We start from the raw sequence: 17,468 nt of genomic DNA, 5'->3' as shown, positions 1-17,468 counted from the left end.
CCCACATATCCAAGAGTGTTGGGCCCAAGTTCATAAGATATGAGACCCACCATGATCACGTGAGGCGGCAGAAGAAGTCTTACATAATAAGAAGTCTAACAGAACAACAGTTATTATAGAAGCAGGTCTCATAGAGAAGTTTCAGTTTAAAGGTGTTTTAGTTATGTTAGTCTTCTACTTATATTAGGTTATTTAATTATGCTAGGACTTATCTTTAAGTGTTAGAGTTTGGGTGTAATTGGGACAAGGTTAGTTTAATTGTAATTGGACTCTACTACTTTCCTCTATTATAAATAGAGGTTTATGTACTCTGATTATAATAAGTCAATTAAGTATTTATCTTTTTCATAAATTCAACACACCTTAGTGAAGAAGTAGAATGAAGTCTTGTAGCAATTGTTTTTGTGAAGATATCAACAACTTGATTTTGAGATGTGGCATGTTTGAGATATGTTCTAGCTTGCAATTTCTATGAGATGAAGTTGCATACCCTAGGTTGACCTATGTCCTAGATTTTGATGATAACAAAATTCAAGCTAAGCTGACAATTTACAATTCATCAGTTTTTTTCCCTCAAGTGACTCAATTACAAGGTTTATGAGGAAGAACAAATAATTTGACACAAAGCCTTAAGCCAAAATGAAGACTCAAGTTACATTGAAGAAGCACCTTAGTGAAGAATGAAGAATTGAAGACCCAAAGTCTAAGTGTCAAAATAGAAAATCTCAATACCTCTAGTTTCGTAAAGAGGATAGCAATCAAGATTCCAAATATTAGGTATGCAATATGTTTTATAGCACAGGACTCGTAAACTTCGCTAACTTCTGGAAAAGAGAAAAACTTCACTAAGTTGATGTAATTTGAGTACATGAATCTTTATTTATAATAGGTGAAAATAGTAGAGTCCAATTACAATTAAACTGCCCTTTTTTCGTTGTTGCCTCTCCAAGATTGTCTCTGCCGTCGATTCTTGCTACTTATTTTCCGTCTTTGGCTCAGATTGATATTCAAGTCATTGCGCCAGCTACGTTGTTGTTTCTAGAAGACGAAGTCTCTGCCTGGCTTATCTTTCTGCTATTTTTTCAAAATTTGCTTACCATCTATGGTTTTCGGATGTCCCACTCTATTCAGAAGTGAGGAGGATGACACTAATTTCGCTTCATTTAAATTGTCCGAGTCAAGCAACGTTTGGGTGGCTGAGTTCCGCCCGAGTCAACCCAACGAACTCGGCAACTCTTCTCACTGTTGTCAAGCTGCACCAGCCTAATTGAGTTAACTTGAGGCAACTCGGATCGAGTCAACCCGGTCCTGTCAACTCGGCCCAGCCCACTTGCTTATTGCCTCTGTTATACGTGTGTGAGTACTGAGTTCTATACCTATTTCTTTTGCGACTAGGCTATATTGGTCTGATACCTAACTTGACTCGACTCAATCCTAGTCTTCGGCTTAATTATTATCTTGAAGTATTGGTAACTTATTTCTTGGTTCCAGCATATTATTTAGTGCAACTTCCTTATTTAGTGATGGACTATCTTGGGATTTTTTATGGGTCCCTTTTTAAGGATTTTCATTATTTGGGCCATGCCCATTTCAACTACTGTTATTGAGTCCTCAACTGTTGATTGTTGTCATCATTGATTATTTTGATGAAGAAGAAAGCATATGGTGGCCCCAAAATATTATCTTCTGGTGATTACCTTTTGCAGTTTTACTCCTTCCATTTGAAAGTCGGTGCTCTGTGTTGGGACAACATGATGGAGGAGTTTATTACTATACTTCTGAGCAATGCCTATAGACCCACTACCTACAGAGGATAGGAGTGTGCCCAACATTCAGTGTGAGTCTAGTCTATTACTCACCTAACAGGTGTTTTTTTTTAAGCTACCCTGAGAAAGTGGGTAGATTTTGTACCCCATAATAGGACTACTTTTGTGCCTGTGAAATTGAACGAATAATATTTTTTACTATGATCATTTGACTAAAGTATGACGCTATGTCTTACAACTACAAGTGATTTTACTCTCTTATATTTTGCCAACGGGGTCTCTTGGTAAAGAACAAAGAGACCACCAGCTTGAGGAGGAGTGTTCGAAGATAAAATGGAATATTATTTTATATGGGAAGATCCTATACACCATTTGTAGTAAGTTGGACATTCAAGATGTTCTCTCATCCCCTACTTGAGGGGGAGTGTTAGAAGATGGGTCCAACCCACACGACCAAGGAAGGCCCACACTTCCAAGTGTGTGGAAGATGGGCTCAAACCCACAAGACCAAGGAAGACCCACACATCCAAGAGAGGTGGAGGATAGGCTCAAGACCCACAGGCCTACACAGTGATGACATGATGGTATATAAAGAGTCATCTCATAAAGATGACATTGATGTAATTAGTTTAAGTTTCAGAGGTATTATTGTAATATTAAATTTTTATTCATCTATAAATTGAGCCTCAGGGAGAGGGGGAGGACACAAGTCCGTAACCTCTTTCTTCCTCCTGTTTTCTCCCTATATGTCGTCTCTCAATCCTGAAAATAAAAAATAAAAATATAAGATAACTTACATAGTATTTTCATAATATCAATAATGCTACTAATAAAAAGATAATAACACCAACGAATTTGAGATAAATAATTGGAATCACAATAACCATCTTAACTATTGAAAACTATTTGGATTTATCGCCATCTAATTCAATTTCTTCATTCTCATAATTAAGTTCTGAACTGTACACTACAAGCCACCATTTTTAGGGTCCATGTAAACAACTTGTTCCGCTTGAAAGATGGCATGAATTAGATGAAAAATTAGGGAATAACCCCTACTTTACAAGGAAGCAGAAATGGGTGTTTGGGCTTTCAAAGTGAATCATAGTTTTCTATCACAAAGAACTAACCATCTTCAGACCATCTTATTCTAATATTTTTGCAATTGTCTTTGTAAAGATTCAATCTATTTTCACATATCCGACATAGTATAGGTCTCAGGTAATCTCAATTAGAATGATTGTTGAGGGTGACCCTGATTGGAAGTTCATGCAGCATAAAGAGGCTGTTAATGGTGCTTTCCTCTATTTGTTAAGCATCAATAACGCTAAAGAAATCGTATATGTTGCTTAGAGCATATATGAAGCAAAATCTTCTCAATCAATTAGTTTGATTTCAAGGGTGATTAGCATTATAAAGCCAGATAACATTATTTATCAAAATATGCAATCACGATTAAGGTATGATTATCTACCATTGGCACGATGTGGTAGGCCCCCCTTGTAGTGTTGATAGATTGTTTAACTTGTTGACTCAACTAATACCTCTTTAGGGTAGAAATAGAATCGAATTACAATTATACTGCCCATATCCCAGTTACACTTAAAGTCAAAGACTTAAAGATAAATCCTAGAGTAATTAAACAACTGAACAAAAATATAAGACTAACATAATTAAAACACTTTTTAACGAAAATTATTTTGTGAGACTTCCTTTCATGAAATTCTTGTAGGACTCCATCATGCTTTGTGAAATTTCTTGTTGTGAAAATCATGCAAGACTCTTTCACACCTATTCTTCAATAATCGGGAATTATCCTATTTATCACAAACTCCCCTAAATGAAATATCATTTTCCCCACAATGAAAACTAGGCCTCTTAAGCCCTCTCACATGATTTGAGAAGTTTTTGCCTCATCTAAAGCTTAAAAGAAATCCAAATTTGACAATTATTCTCATTGAGCTAAGTATTTTTGTTTTCTTCATTTAAATCCTTACTGAATACATAGATCTTAGTTTGTTAAATGTGTACCAAATTATTTAATATCATATTAGATTCAATCATGGTTGGGTGAGTAGTTGTATGATTGAGTACCACTTGAAATTTCTTTTACAACTTCTATTTTCAATCATATCAATACATGCTAGATGCAAATTTATTGGGGGTATTTGAAAGTGCTTTTGTAAAATATTAAAATTTGAGATAAGATTTCAAATCCAAGTATTTGCATGCATATACTTATGAGATATAATGCTACTTGGTTGAGTATAGTGAACAAGTGAAAGTACATTCTAAAATCATTCATTAAAAGTCATATTACTACTTGTGAGCTATAGTTTGAAATCATTATTACATAAAGTAGCATTGTGTGCATTCTCCAACATGAAAAGCTAATCCCATATTTACATGGAGCCTATATTTTCTAAGTAAGGCATCTTATCCTACCTAGATTTTAAAATCAAGTCACTAATAATTATTTTAAGTTATTGATTACATTAGGTAAGTATTTAGTTTTGGTGTACTTATTTCTTTGTACTTTGATTATTAAAATCTATCTATTGAGAGGTAGTTTACATTGGGATGCATTGTATGAAAGTAATTTTTGCAATTGGGTCAAGCCTTGAGTATGTATGTAAGACCACCCTCACCCCAAGATTATTTGAAAAACTTGTTGCGACTGAGGAGTAGTAGTTAGGAAATTGTGTTTGTTGCTATGTGAGCCATAAGACCTATTATAGGCAAGTGGAATTGAAAATCCCTTTATGGGTCTAGGCTGGTGTGCCTAATGAGCTACTGTAAATTCCTATGTAGGTATAGGCTTGTGTAATCTTGTGAAATATTGGAAACCTTTGTGGGTCTAGACTAATATGCTTAGTTAAATATTGTAAATCTAAGGTAGTGTTATTGTAAGTTGGATGTTCTGGTCAATTGAGTGTTATTATTAGTTGTGTAGGCAATATTATAATTGGCCTTAGTGGTGATTTATTATAGATGTTATAAGACAATCCAAACTTAGTGGATTCTCAAGGTACTAAAACATCCTAGGAGGTGGACTTGCAATTTTGGAAAGAATTTGAACCACTTAAAAATCATGTATTTTATATGTGATTGCGTTTGTGAGTACCATTGATCATTGTGCATGAAAATAATTTGTATAATTAACCTTGCACAAAATATCTGGAAGTAAGTAGTGGCGTAGGTAACGTAAGGCTTGAACAACTAATAGCCACAAAATCTGAGGAGATCCTTCTTTTATGTAATCGTGCTTCAAAGGATGATAAGGATTGACAAAAGACCTTCCCAAAAGTGATCTACCACTTTGATACCATGAAAAAATGAAAGAGAGAGAGAGAGAGAGAGAGAGAGAGAGAAAGATAGAAGTTGGGGAAAAGTCAAGAGCATGAGATGTGTTGGGGGTTGTGCACAACCCCCAACCTATTAATTTAAGTGGCTATCATAACATTACAGGAATACCCCTTTCTTAAGTGAAACTCTAATCTTCTTATATCTCCCACTCTACATGTTACATGAAACTTGGATAATAGATATAATTCAACATAGGGAACAAGATTACGACAAAAAATAAAAGTTAGGATAAGGTGAAATGATCAAAATGCCCTTTTACTAGTTTTTCAACACCTACGAGTCTCGAGGAAGAGCTACAACAGTGATAGCAAAAACCTAGACTTTGATTAACTGAATGGTTGCAAACCTTTTTAAAGTGAACTTTCCAGACTTAGTTTTGACTTCAGAAAGTTGGTTCTTTTTATTAAACCTAGACTTTATAGACAGGGAAGTCAGAGTTGGCTCAAAAATGTCTTTCGTGAATTTTTTAGCAAGGTTTTGTCCAAATTACAACCTAAAAGTTTGTTTAGTTGAATTTCTCTGTCCTTGCAATTCTCTTTTCTTCTCTCTACTCCTCTTTTCATCCTTTCCTTTTATTCCCTACTGTTGCTGGAACATTAATCTCTAATATTTGGTAGACAATGTGGTGGGGTTCCAAAAGCAAAGGTAGTTAGCTATTCTTTCTTTTCGCTTTGTTTATGAAAAAATGTGCTTTTGTAGTACTGTGAGTGGCTTGTCTCCTTTTTCTTTCTGTGATCCAGAATTAACAATGATTAGAAGCAGAGATGAAAATTGATAAGTAAAATTTCCACATCCTACAAACTTCACAAAATCAAAAGTGTATGTTTGGAACATCAAACAATTCAATAACTTGACATCTAATTGTTTACATTGCACAAAGAAAACAAAAATTGGATCACATTATCAGGTATAAATACCTCTATGAGAATGACATCTAGCTTCTCTTGTTCTCTCTGACATATTCAGGTAGCATTATCTCTACCTTAGAACTACATTCAACTTACCTTGGACTGCCTCTCTGACATCCCGCTGCATATAGAGCATCAAATGCATTAGAAAACCTGCAGATATAAATTCTATAAAAAAAGAAAAAGAAATGGTGAAACATGTAAGGTCCCAAACCTACAGTAGAACCCACCTCATCACACCAAAAGCAGTTCCACTGCCTTGAGAAGAATTTATACATGTTTTTCATATATAAATTAGCTAAGTCTCTTTCTCAATATGTATAGTAACAACCATGCAAAAAACAAAACAAAAAAAAAATAGTGATAAAGAAAGCTTTCCCTAACCATCAATAACATCAGGCCTAAAATTGACACAGTCAACACCATAAAAATTGTTTCCATTTTGCCATTCACAAAGAAAACTAAGAGATTCCATTTCATTGAACATGAAAAGAAAAATTGCATTAAATTGATCAAATTAAGAGCAAAGAATGTTATAAGAAGTAAACTCTTCCATAATTTTTCACAGTTACTTGCTATTATATCCTAGTTCCATAGAATAACCTTTCTTTCCTATTTACCTGCAACTTATTGATCTCGTCATCTGTAAGAGAACGTTCCATTGACCGATATGCAATTCTGTAGCAATGACTGGTCATTCCTTTCTTGTTGGAGAAATTATCAATTAGTTGGACCTGGTTTCAAGCACAGACATCTACTTAAGATGAAGAATAATTCGTTCAAAGAAACTTTAACAAATATGTCCGATGAAATAGCAATATGTTCGTCATCAAGTACAAGTACAGGTTTGGACACTAGGCAGGACTTCAATAACTACAGTAACAAAAGCAGTCTGCAGGTATTTTAAAATTGAAACAGTAATAATAAAGTGACTTGAGCCCATGGGTATTGTGGCAAATTGAGCCTTTTGCTATGTGATGTCTTGGTTCGAGTTCCACGGGTGTTTGGAGTATCTAGTAGGAATCAGGGGGGTGATGAAAATAAAGAAAGTAGGAGAGAGAGAAAGAAAGAGAAGCAAATACGAAATTGTACAGCATGCAAAACTTTTATGTTCAAAAGAATTAACAAACTATGCTTCCACACTGAGCAACTTCAAGCGTGCTCTTCTTTTGGGAGACAATGAGAACTGTACTCAAGAGGGGCAAGGAACACAAAGTTCTCTAACGAAAAAACAGGGTATAAAAGATTACTAAAAATTATCAAAAAACATAAATTCTAGGTATTATCCAGAAAAGGTAAAGAATCTTCCACAGCAATGGATCAGCTCAGTAATTAACCCTCGGATTATGCAACCAAGTGAATCTCATCACATTACAAGAGACACAAAAATGCAGCATACGAAGTTTAAAGTGGCTAGGAAACAAAGTGGCGACAGGGAAAAAGGCTAAAATAAAGTAAAAGCATGACAGTCAAGAGGGTCTAAATAAATAAACTGTAGGTGTGTCATGAAGAAGTAACGGTTTTATCATGCTTTCTACATGTGTTGATCTGTTAATCCTGCACCCCCTACTTCTGCAGCAGCATATAATATCAGGCCGCTGAAAAGCCGTTGTGCACTAGCTAGCGCAGCAAGATGCTTTTGCTATAAGTTTGATCATTTGGTTATTTTGGTCTAGCCAATCAAAAGAATAGAAAGAAATAAAACAAACAGAAGAAACGATTATGGTATTGTCAGTGGTTCTTGTGCTAGGAAGAAGTGAAACTCAAGTTAGCTATTAGTTAGTATGAACACACTGTAATATCCCCAATGTGGGATGATGTATGGTAAAAATCCATGTTTTTTGCTCAACTGCAGTCAATCAATTTTGTACAAGTTAACTGTTCAAATCAATGGTTACAAATAACAACAACTTAGTTGAGCTAGGATCATTGTACAGACTATTGGGTTCAATCCATTTGTGGTGAAATCCTTGTAACGTAGGTCCCCACAAGCTTCATCTCATCATGCATTTACTAAATAATTTATGGTGATCCACATGTACACAGTCACTTTGAGGCCACTCAAGGTGTTCCAATCTGGACAGTGTATTCATAACACAAGCTGACAACCGAGCTGCACATGCAAAACCCAAAATCCTACAAAAAAACACTTCTATGATCTCATCAATGAACTTCAAGCAATTTGAATGTGGATGAAGATATCTTTGTACATTACAGACAGATAGAAGACCGCCATTCTTGAATTAGGCCAGTCTCATCCACAAATAACCAGCCATGGTAAGAGGCCATCTTCCAGCTGTTCAGGATCATCCAAAACCATAATGGGGTTGATTCACTAACTAACAAACTCACTCCTAACTTTGGCAAGCCATTCTGAGATGAAACTGGCACAAATAACCAGCCGAAAGTATGAGAATTTTTAAAGTGGTTCATCCACTGGTAGGCCTTGCACATAAGGGCTCCCAATTATGGAAGCCACCTGTCTTTTGTCAAGTACTTAAGTTCCAAAACAAACATCTCTACTTTCTTTTTATCTTTTTTGCTCTCTCACTTTTTTTTCTTAATTTCTGAACTGGTAACAAGCAAGAGAATGTAAAAGAATTCCGTTTAACTTAAATGCTGATATCAAGCATCGACTAAACTCTTAAACAATTTAAAATGAGTGTGCTCATAACAGTAACTCAGAAAGAATGGACATACCTCTTCAACAAGATCTCCAGCAATCCCTCTAATAATCTCACATAGATTATTCTCCGTGAATGAATCATTGATCCAAAAACTCATATCCTTATAACAAGGAGGAAACTGCAAGAATGTATTTAAAGGAACCGGCCTCAGTATGTAAGGGAACAGAACATACACTTAGGAAGGTGTAATGGGACCTAGCGTATATTAGTAAAGCATTTAGAGCTATAATATTAATTGACACGTAGGCAATCCAGAACTTTCACTTGAAGGATCCTGCAGTGCATAAAGCAACATTTAAAATCTCAAATCAGATGAACAAAGCATACAGAAACAGTCACTAACTTCAGATGGCTATGGTTCTTTCACTTGTAGAAAAAAATTCTCATGATTATTCATACAGACTTCAATGGTGGACTCTCAAATACCAGTAGATTACATGTATGTTTCAACAACTATGTACTGTGTCAACTGATAGAGTTCTCTCATTGTAAAATAAATATACCTTGGAAAATGTCTTGAACTTGGTACCAAGCTGGCCTTCAGAGAACTGCAAGTGACAAACTCTAAATCAGGTACTTTTTCTTTTCTTACTGGCCATCATTGAACTTTACAGAAAGTGAAAGCATGAAAGAAAGAATAGGAGTAGCAGTAGGCTCTTTGAAGAAGATCAAATGTTATCAAAAAGCTGCAAGGAAATAGACAGAGAAGAACCATAGACAGAATTGCAGCATCACTAGAGTCTAGCAATACCATCTGCTAAATTGAGTGTTGGAAGATATAATGTAATTAGGGTGTCATTGATGTAATTTGTTTATGTTTTATGTCTCCTCTTCACTCTTACTAGGGTGAAGGGTATAATTGTAATATTTTATTTTTATCATCTATAAATATAGCTTAAGGAGGAGGGTTTGGAATAAGTCCATTACCCTATTCTTCCTCTTCTCCTCCTAAAACCTTCTCTCCACAACTCTTCTTCTTCTTCTTCTTCTCATCCCATTAATCCTCTTCTACCGTGATTATACATCATGGAATCCTAAGTTTCAACATTGAGGAATGAGTAAATCCCAAAAACTAGTATCAAAAAGGTGAAAACTAAGGTAAAACATAAACTGGAAGTTTCAATGTTTTATTGTAAACATAGAAAAAATCAAAAAGACCATTCATAAGATAAAGAATAAAGCAATAACAGAGAGAGAATCACAACAGAATTCCTCTGACAGGTTCAAAGCATTACTTGGGAGGTAAATCTTGGGTCAGTTGACCAGAAGAGCCGAATGTCAGGTATATCAAAGAGAACCATTGCAAGCCTCTCCAACCCTAGTCCAAAAGCCCAGGCAATATCATCTGCTCTACCACTCTGATTCAATATATCCTGCTCAGTTACTCCACAACCCAAAACTTCCAGCCATTTCTCCTGGGACAACATTATATATGATAATCAATCCAAAACAAGATCGTCTATGCTTTTCAAAATCTTATGACAAATATTATGCAATATTCCTACAACCATTTCTCCACAATCACACAAAAATCATTGCTTCTCTGATGCCCAATGGACAACAGATTACCAATTACAGAAAACCAAAGTATAACAAATAATTGAATACCTGAAAATAAATTTCTAGTTCAAATGACGGATTGGTGAATGGAAAATAAGTGTCAACCCACCGCATTTCCACAGCACCTGCAAGTTGAGATGTCGGACAGATTGGATTGCATCCTTCAGAAAACAGTTGTTGACATATTGATAAAGATGTGATTGCATGCAAATAGAGTGGCTCAAGTAACACAACAGATATAAAAGGGTCTCACCATCACATGGTAGACAACTCTCCCATCCAATCAGTGTGATAACTACTGAAGAAACCCTTTCACTGACCAAAAGGTCAGGGCTGTAAATGACAGTTCAAAGTAGGTGCAAGAACTGGTATGGTCCTACTGATACAGTCCATTTGTTGCTACTTTACAGCATTAAGGAGAAGATGGACCCTTAATCACCCTGGACTCATATTGTCTAAGATACACCTAAATCCTTATTGGTTAAATTATATATGTCATAAAAACTCCAAATTCAAGCTCGGTAGTAACTCGACAATCTGAGAGATTTCCAAAATATTTTATAAAGGCCCATGTCCATAATGGATTCTGTTAATAATAGTCCACAACCACCGGACCACCAACACCCAGGTCATGTACAGAATGCTACTTGAATCTACTCTAAATGCGATTCAAAATTGCTCGATATAAGAAAATATATTATGAATGAGCACAAAGTTCTATCTGACTCCACTAACAATCATCATCACTTAGGTTTTCAGAAAGAAAGCTCCTCCTTGGTGTTGTTTGCGATTCATGATGAGATTGAAGACTTACTGATGCAGGCATATAGCAGATGAATTCTATGGTAACTTACTCAAGGAAAGAGGAAGAAATCAGATCAGAAATCTGACTTTTAATATCCTTTATTTTTGGAAAGACAACAGTAAGTAAAAACAATGGCAAAGTTGGTAAGTCCTTTGCTAATTAGTTATATCCTAATGTAGTCGCCGGAATTTTCTCCATGCCCGGTTTACAAAATGCAAATAGAACTTCAATTAATTAGTTCAGTCCTAAAAAAGTCTTATGTTAGTAAGTTACTTGAGTTAAAAAGTCTACAGCTAAGTTTCAATAGAAAATTCTGTTTTAGGAGGTGTTATTAATATGGGATTCAAGAGAACTTCTGTAACTGGGTTTTGTAGACTGACAGTAATAAAATTCCAGAGCACTTTTTGCTGAGGTTCTGTTTTGTTCTTTTCTGTTATGTTCATTTAGTTGATTAATTCCATTCATAATCCAACACTAGCTGAACTTTGTAGGGAGCTCCTAAGGGAATCCCGAGCCAGCGGGGTTTGGAGTTGTAAGGGGTCAAGTACAGTTAACTTTCTCAGGTCCTGATGGCGATGCTGATTCACTAGAGGTGGAAGCTAAGCCTTCCTCAAATGAATCAAGCTATTTTCTCAGAATTTCACAGAACCAGTACTCATAGAAGGAGATTCAATTCTTGTCCATTGGCTATCGAAGCAAAGTCCTCCTCCTAGGAAGCTAAAGCATGCATTTGATGAAATTTCAGATGTTCACGGTCCTCTCTGTATTCTCTGGTAGCACACCATTTCCGTATTCTTTGTGCTGCAAATTGTATCTCAGATGAATGAGCTAAGACTAGGCTCTCCTGTGCCACAATCATAGTTGGGGAATCCCTCCTCTCCCTATTTCCAGCTGAGGCTAGCCCTCTTCTTCATACTTGAATATTCTATTTTTCTAATGGAACTGAAAAAGTAAGGAGAGAGATTTGGAGAGAGAGAATGAAAGAGGGAGTGGAGAAGGGAGTTGAGCAGAATTGCAAATATGCCCCTCACTTAAGTGAAACCTTAATCTTCTTATATCTCTCATTCTACATGTTCTATATACATAAAAATTGGACCATGGACATAATTCAAGATAAGGAACAAGATTACATCAAGACATATGAATAAAGATAAGGTTAAATGACCGAAATACCCTTGTACTTGTTTTTCAACAGGAACTATACATAAAGTAAGAAAAGAAAGAAAGAAAAACAATCCAACTATAGCTCTACACCATGTAACTTATGCAGGCTTCCAAATTACTGCTCAGTTCACATAAATCAAAGTTTTTCTGACTCCTTGACTAGAAGCAGAGTTTCCCATCAACACCTTGTTGTAGGAACTTCCATCCCAATCAATTCCTATTGTGTTTTCTATTGACCTCTTGCTGTTGATTGACCTTTTTTTTTTTTTGAATATACCCATTCTTTTCTCATTGCGGCCAAAAAATAATAATAAATTACACACGCTGGAGTCATGGAGTTGGAAACAGAGACAGAGCTCATCTTCAACACACAAATATACTCATCTCCTCCTTGGCCAGAGAGATAAGTTAAATAAAATCTACTTCCATCCCATCTTGATTTGTGCTTGACAATCACATATAGGAACCCTTGATAACTTCTTGTCATTCTAAGTTTATTGGATCTTTTGTCCATGGTTTTTCCCAAATAAGAAGTCTATCCTCCCTGCTATTATCTCTTTTTCAAGAAACCAGCCTATACAAAATCTTATCATGAGCAGGTCCCACATAATGAACAAAAGGTGGAATTCACGGCCACGATCTTATTGCAAGAACCCCATCACTTGGCTGCTAAATGTTTGTATCTGTCTTGAGTGAGAAGCTTCCCCATTGTCAACTTTATTCCTTTCCAGAAGATGATCTTCTTTTCATAAAAAAACAAGTAAGTTGGGGTCAAACTTACCAAATAAATGCTGAGCCAAACCTTCAAGTGCCTTCTTTAAATCATTAGCTGCATAGGTGGTTCCATCTGTACCAGATGACGCCCACTCATCAGGTGAGAAAACTCGAACACCTTCCATCTGTTTCCATGGGCTATCACCATATATGAACCACAAATAATGTATAAACCAATAAAAAAAATAATCAAAACCCCAAATTTTCAAAAATTGACATGAATACCTGATGAAATACAGGATAGTGAGTTGAGTCAATTGAATCTCGACGATAAACATCTCCAGTTACCAGAAAATGGGTATGGCCTTTCCTCAACAGCTCCGCCTGATGAGCACTTGTGTGGCACCTCAAGACAGTATTGGCATCAACATAGTATGTATCATTGAAACTTCTGCTCACATGGTCAGCAGGAACAAGTACATCATCAAAGTTCTGCAATGGAGATAAACCCACAGATTGAGTCACAGTATAATGCCCCCAGACTTTAGATGAAAACAATTTCATGATGAACAACAGAGGAAGACGGAAAGAAATCATTTTAGCAAATTTCATCAGAGATTAGAATAAATATTGTCAGGACCTATTACAGAAAACATCTAAACCATATACACTATGTTACCATATTCACCCATGTCATACTCAAAAGAACAATTATTTGGATGTAGAACAGAAATTTTTTTTATAATAGTGAAAATTTCATTAATAGAAGGAAGTATCAAGAGGAAAAGAAATAGAGAAAAACAGGCCAAAAGTCATGGACAAAGGCATCAAAATACAAAGGAAATCTACAAAAACAAATACAATCAATGAACATCCAGAAATTGGAGAGAAGGAGATGGGAAATCAAATGCTACTATCCTTGAAGGGCTCCATATACACTAATGATTAAAGGGGAAAAAATTGTATTATCTAAAATACATGGTCTTTGCGATACACTATTCAACCACAGTCATGACCTCTTAAACAAGAGTTAGAATATAGAAAAGAATTAACCCTTAGGTGACCATAAATGGGCTAGGAAACTTCTTCAAGTATTGAAGTTGTAGGAAGAAACAAAGTAGCTACAGTATGGAACATGAATAAGAAATCACAATAGATACATATTGCAAACCTAAAGCATTAAGTCAAACCATGTAAGACAACCGTTAAAGGCGAGAATATAACTAAAAGGTACTTAATCATGCACACTACCCATAGCATCAAACAAACTCATCCATATGGAACAAAATACATGTGAACACGCCAAAACATAATCACTTTGTTACCGCTTTCACAGAAACAAGTGGGCAAAGATCATCAAATTTGACAAATTTTGTAGAATAGTTGGTATCGAAATAGTTGTAGATGGCATTCTTCAGTATTCCAATTGGATGATTGTCCCTTCGGTGAAGTTGCAACCCGAGCTTGGAAAATATCCCATCTGGAACATTGTTGGTGGGGTCACTCTCGCGCACCACATCTACCAAGAAAGAGTTCCAAATCCATTAGCCCAACATCAAAGATAAAATGATTAAACTTGTGAAGACATGTATATATTGTATATAAGTATTGCGGTTCCTATAAATCACTTCCAGTCCTATGAAAGGGAGAAAGAATCGCAATCATAAGATAGAAAAGAAATTTGACTCGCTTATCTATCTAAGCAACTTTGAACAAGATAGAAGGTAAAGAACTACAGAAACCATAATTATGATTAACAAACTTAAAATTGAAATAGAAATTAAAACAGTTCCAAAGCTAATCACAAAAAAGGCAAATATTCAGAATTTCCTCACAGGCCTTCTAGTTTATTACTGAAATGGAGAATAACATTTGCAATGAAGATAAATACTTGGGAGTAACTGGCAAAGATAAATGCATTCCCATCAATTACAAGCTACTCCAATCACAGAATTCTCAAACTCAGAATTTACCAAGCAAAATGAGCCCAACAAACACGTTAAAGAACAAGCAATGGGTTGATTAGATCGTCCTAAAGTCAACATATCAACAGAAGGAGAATTAGTTGGGCAAAGCCAGATAACAGCATCCACTTTGGTACAAATAGGACTCACCATCTTTCGCAATCTTGACGCCCCCAATTTCAAGAGCAGAAACAATAGGCAGGTTGAGTTTGGGGCGCACCTTGTCAGAAGAGAGAGTGGAAAACGAACTAGTAAAGGGAATAGAAGAGGTGAACCTTCTGAAGCTAGCATGTCTTCGAAATGACAAGGGAGGTCTGCAGATGGTTGAGTTAGTGAGCGACATTGCTTTACTAGTAGCTTGTGACAGATGAGAACGAAGTTTTGAACTACTCCGGATAAGCATTTTCATGGTGGAAATTTTTTGTGTTTTTCCAGATTTCCACCCTAGAAGACCAAACCACGAATTTAAATGAGATTTATGAGCGTCAAAGCCAAATTTATTCCAAAGAGTACACCACTGTCTGCGAGACTAATAATTAACAGATGCTGCTGCCGATCGCCCACCGGCCTGCCACTGGGGAACGAAAATTGCAGTTCACCTTTTTGATTTATTTTCTTCAATTCACAGTTTCACACAAAAAGCACATAGAAATTACACAAATTTTCGCTTTGCCACATAATTTTAGATGAAAATTTAAGTATGACAGTAAATCAGTTTTATAAAACCTGGATTAGACCGGTCAAGTGGAGGAGAGTTCCACTGGACCAGCCCTTGGGTTGGGTTATGGCATTGTGATCCACTCCTAGAGAGCCCAATGATAAAGCCCATCTACATTGCTCAGTCATTTTGAGGGCCCTGCAAGTGAGTTTAGATTCTTATTCAAAGTTTGGTGGCATAAGTCAGCTATCCAAAAGCTCATGATGCTAATAAAATAATTACATATATTCATAAATTTGTTAAAAAAAAAATATTTTTTGCCCTTAGGGGATTTCATGACATGGTAGACAAATTTAAGAGAGTCAAGCTGAGAATATGAGGAAAAGAAGAAAAAGACGAATTTGTAGAGAAAAGAGGAGGAAGAATAGGGTAATGGGCTTAGTCCAAACTCTCCCCCTTGAGCTCTATTTATGAATGATAAAAGTACTAATATTATAATTATACCATTCACCCTAGTAAGAGTGAAGAAGAGACAAAAAAATATAAACTAATTACATCAATGACACTCTAATATATTCATATCTTCCACGATTCCCCCTCAACCCGAGCGGTAATGGCAGTGATCCCAGTTTGAAACAAATAACATAGATATAGTAAGAATTTTCTCCATCACAGTATCCTAAGGATAAGTTCAAAATCTCTTGAGGGGGAGCCCATGCAACCAATTCTCAAGAACTGCCTTGTCATCATATATTGAGATCAGCTTCATGTATCCTCCTCCATTCTGCTTAAATCACAACTGAACAGAACAAACTTATAGTTTATTGACACGCATACTGAATATTCAAGGCATGTGCATGCAAATGACTACTACCCAAATGCACCACAGATATAGCCAACAACCCTAGACGGTGTTTTATATCTCTAACAGATGCTCACCTGTTGAACATGGAAAAAGGACAGATGTATGTGCATACTCTTCTAACTAAACATCTAAATCTGATAGCACACTGTGCTGTGCATATGAAAATGAACACAAACAAGCATGTACTTCTTAACGCACTAGCTTTCTCAGATAAATCTGATTCTCTTAACTTTAGGCGAAGTACCAATACTAAATACGATCAGACAACAATCAAGGAACAGAGCATGCATAGTAACCTATCTCTTGCTGCAAGTTTCTGTCAATCCATCCCTTTAATGTGTCCACTCTTGTCTTTATCCAATTTCTAGCCAGATCAGCAACCTTGGTTTCAGCCTCATAAGGAGGCATCTCACTAATTATTGCTTTCCCACCATCATCATTGTCCACAGAATATTCAACAGCAATCAGGACCAGGTCTTTCTCCAACTTGTCAGCAGCTTACAAGATTTGCACATTTTCTGGTGTGAGGTTTGTGATACTGTCCATGAACTGCTTTAATTCACTTTCCATAGCAAGTATGAAGTGTAGCCACAACTAGGGGTTGCATCGAATCGAACCGGTTCGCGAGCGGTTCGAATTTTGCTCGGTTCGATTCGATTTATCTAGATCTTAAACCGAGTTCGAGATCCAAATAAGGTTCGGTTTAAGTTAATGAGCCGAACTCGACCGAAATATGGTTCAGTTTGAAAGTTCGAGAGTCGGCTCATTAACGGGGTCGAGAGTTGGGACCAAGAGCGGGGGGATGGGGGGGATTCTTCCTCCCGTCCGTTGTTGTGGCTACCTCTGTCGCCGTCGACAACTGCTCATCGACTGCCTTAGTCGTTGCTCAGTTCGATTTCTTCCTCCTCTCGTTTGTCTTTGCCTCTATTTCTGTTGTCACTGCCTCCATCGTAGCTGTCATCCCCGATGACAGGTCCTTGCTGGCGTCGCTAGACCTCCTTCCCTCCACAT

At 36.4% G+C, this 17,468-nt stretch overlaps 1 protein-coding gene across 2 annotated transcripts; it reads right to left on the bottom strand.

Annotated features, from left to right (window-relative positions):
* Positions 1–2,444: 2,444 nt before the first annotated feature.
* On the bottom strand, positions 2,445–15,487 carry LOC137953326 (phenylalanine--tRNA ligase, chloroplastic/mitochondrial). Of its 2 annotated transcripts, XR_011112366.1 has the most exons (11): positions 15,085–15,487; positions 14,296–14,489; positions 13,256–13,462; positions 13,038–13,155; positions 10,336–10,412; positions 9,963–10,142; positions 9,231–9,275; positions 8,741–8,845; positions 6,661–6,774; positions 6,050–6,161; positions 2,445–2,528 (listed from the first exon to the last, which is right to left on the bottom strand). XR_011112366.1 is itself a non-coding variant. In XM_068800670.1 (10 exons), the coding sequence occupies exons 1-10, from the start codon at positions 15,341–15,343 to the stop codon at positions 6,111–6,113; spliced, it is 1,350 nt and encodes a 449-aa protein (XP_068656771.1). In that variant the 5' UTR covers positions 15,344–15,486; the 3' UTR covers positions 5,882–6,110. The 2 variants fall into 2 exon arrangements, 1 of the variants encoding a protein (XP_068656771.1); XM_068800670.1 differs by lacking the exon at positions 2,445–2,528 and having other exon boundaries at positions 5,882–6,161; positions 15,085–15,486.
* Positions 15,488–17,468: the final 1,981 nt, after the last annotated feature.

Source organism: Aristolochia californica, unplaced genomic scaffold (assembly GCF_029961685.1).
Source record: "Aristolochia californica isolate CCGP_79_NKW_82.1479 unplaced genomic scaffold, dmAriCali1.0.hap1 SCAF_16, whole genome shotgun sequence".
Lineage (NCBI taxonomy): Eukaryota > Viridiplantae > Streptophyta > Magnoliopsida > Piperales > Aristolochiaceae > Aristolochia > Aristolochia californica.
This window is presented reverse-complemented; position numbering and strand designations above follow the sequence as displayed.

Bases quoted from the DNA above. Each gene is read 5' to 3' on its own strand.
- LOC137953326 (XM_068800670.1), bottom strand. From the start codon at position 15,343: ATGAAAATGCTTATCCGGAGTAGTTCAAAACTTCGTTCTCATCTGTCA. The intron at 14,490-15,084 runs GTGAGTCCTATT...CTTTCTTGGTAG, and splicing joins CGTCAAGATTGCGAAAGATG to ATGTGGTGCGCGAGAGTGAC. The intron at 10,143-10,335 runs GTATTCAATTAT...ATGTTGTCCCAG, and splicing joins AACTAGAAATTTATTTTCAG to GAGAAATGGCTGGAAGTTTT.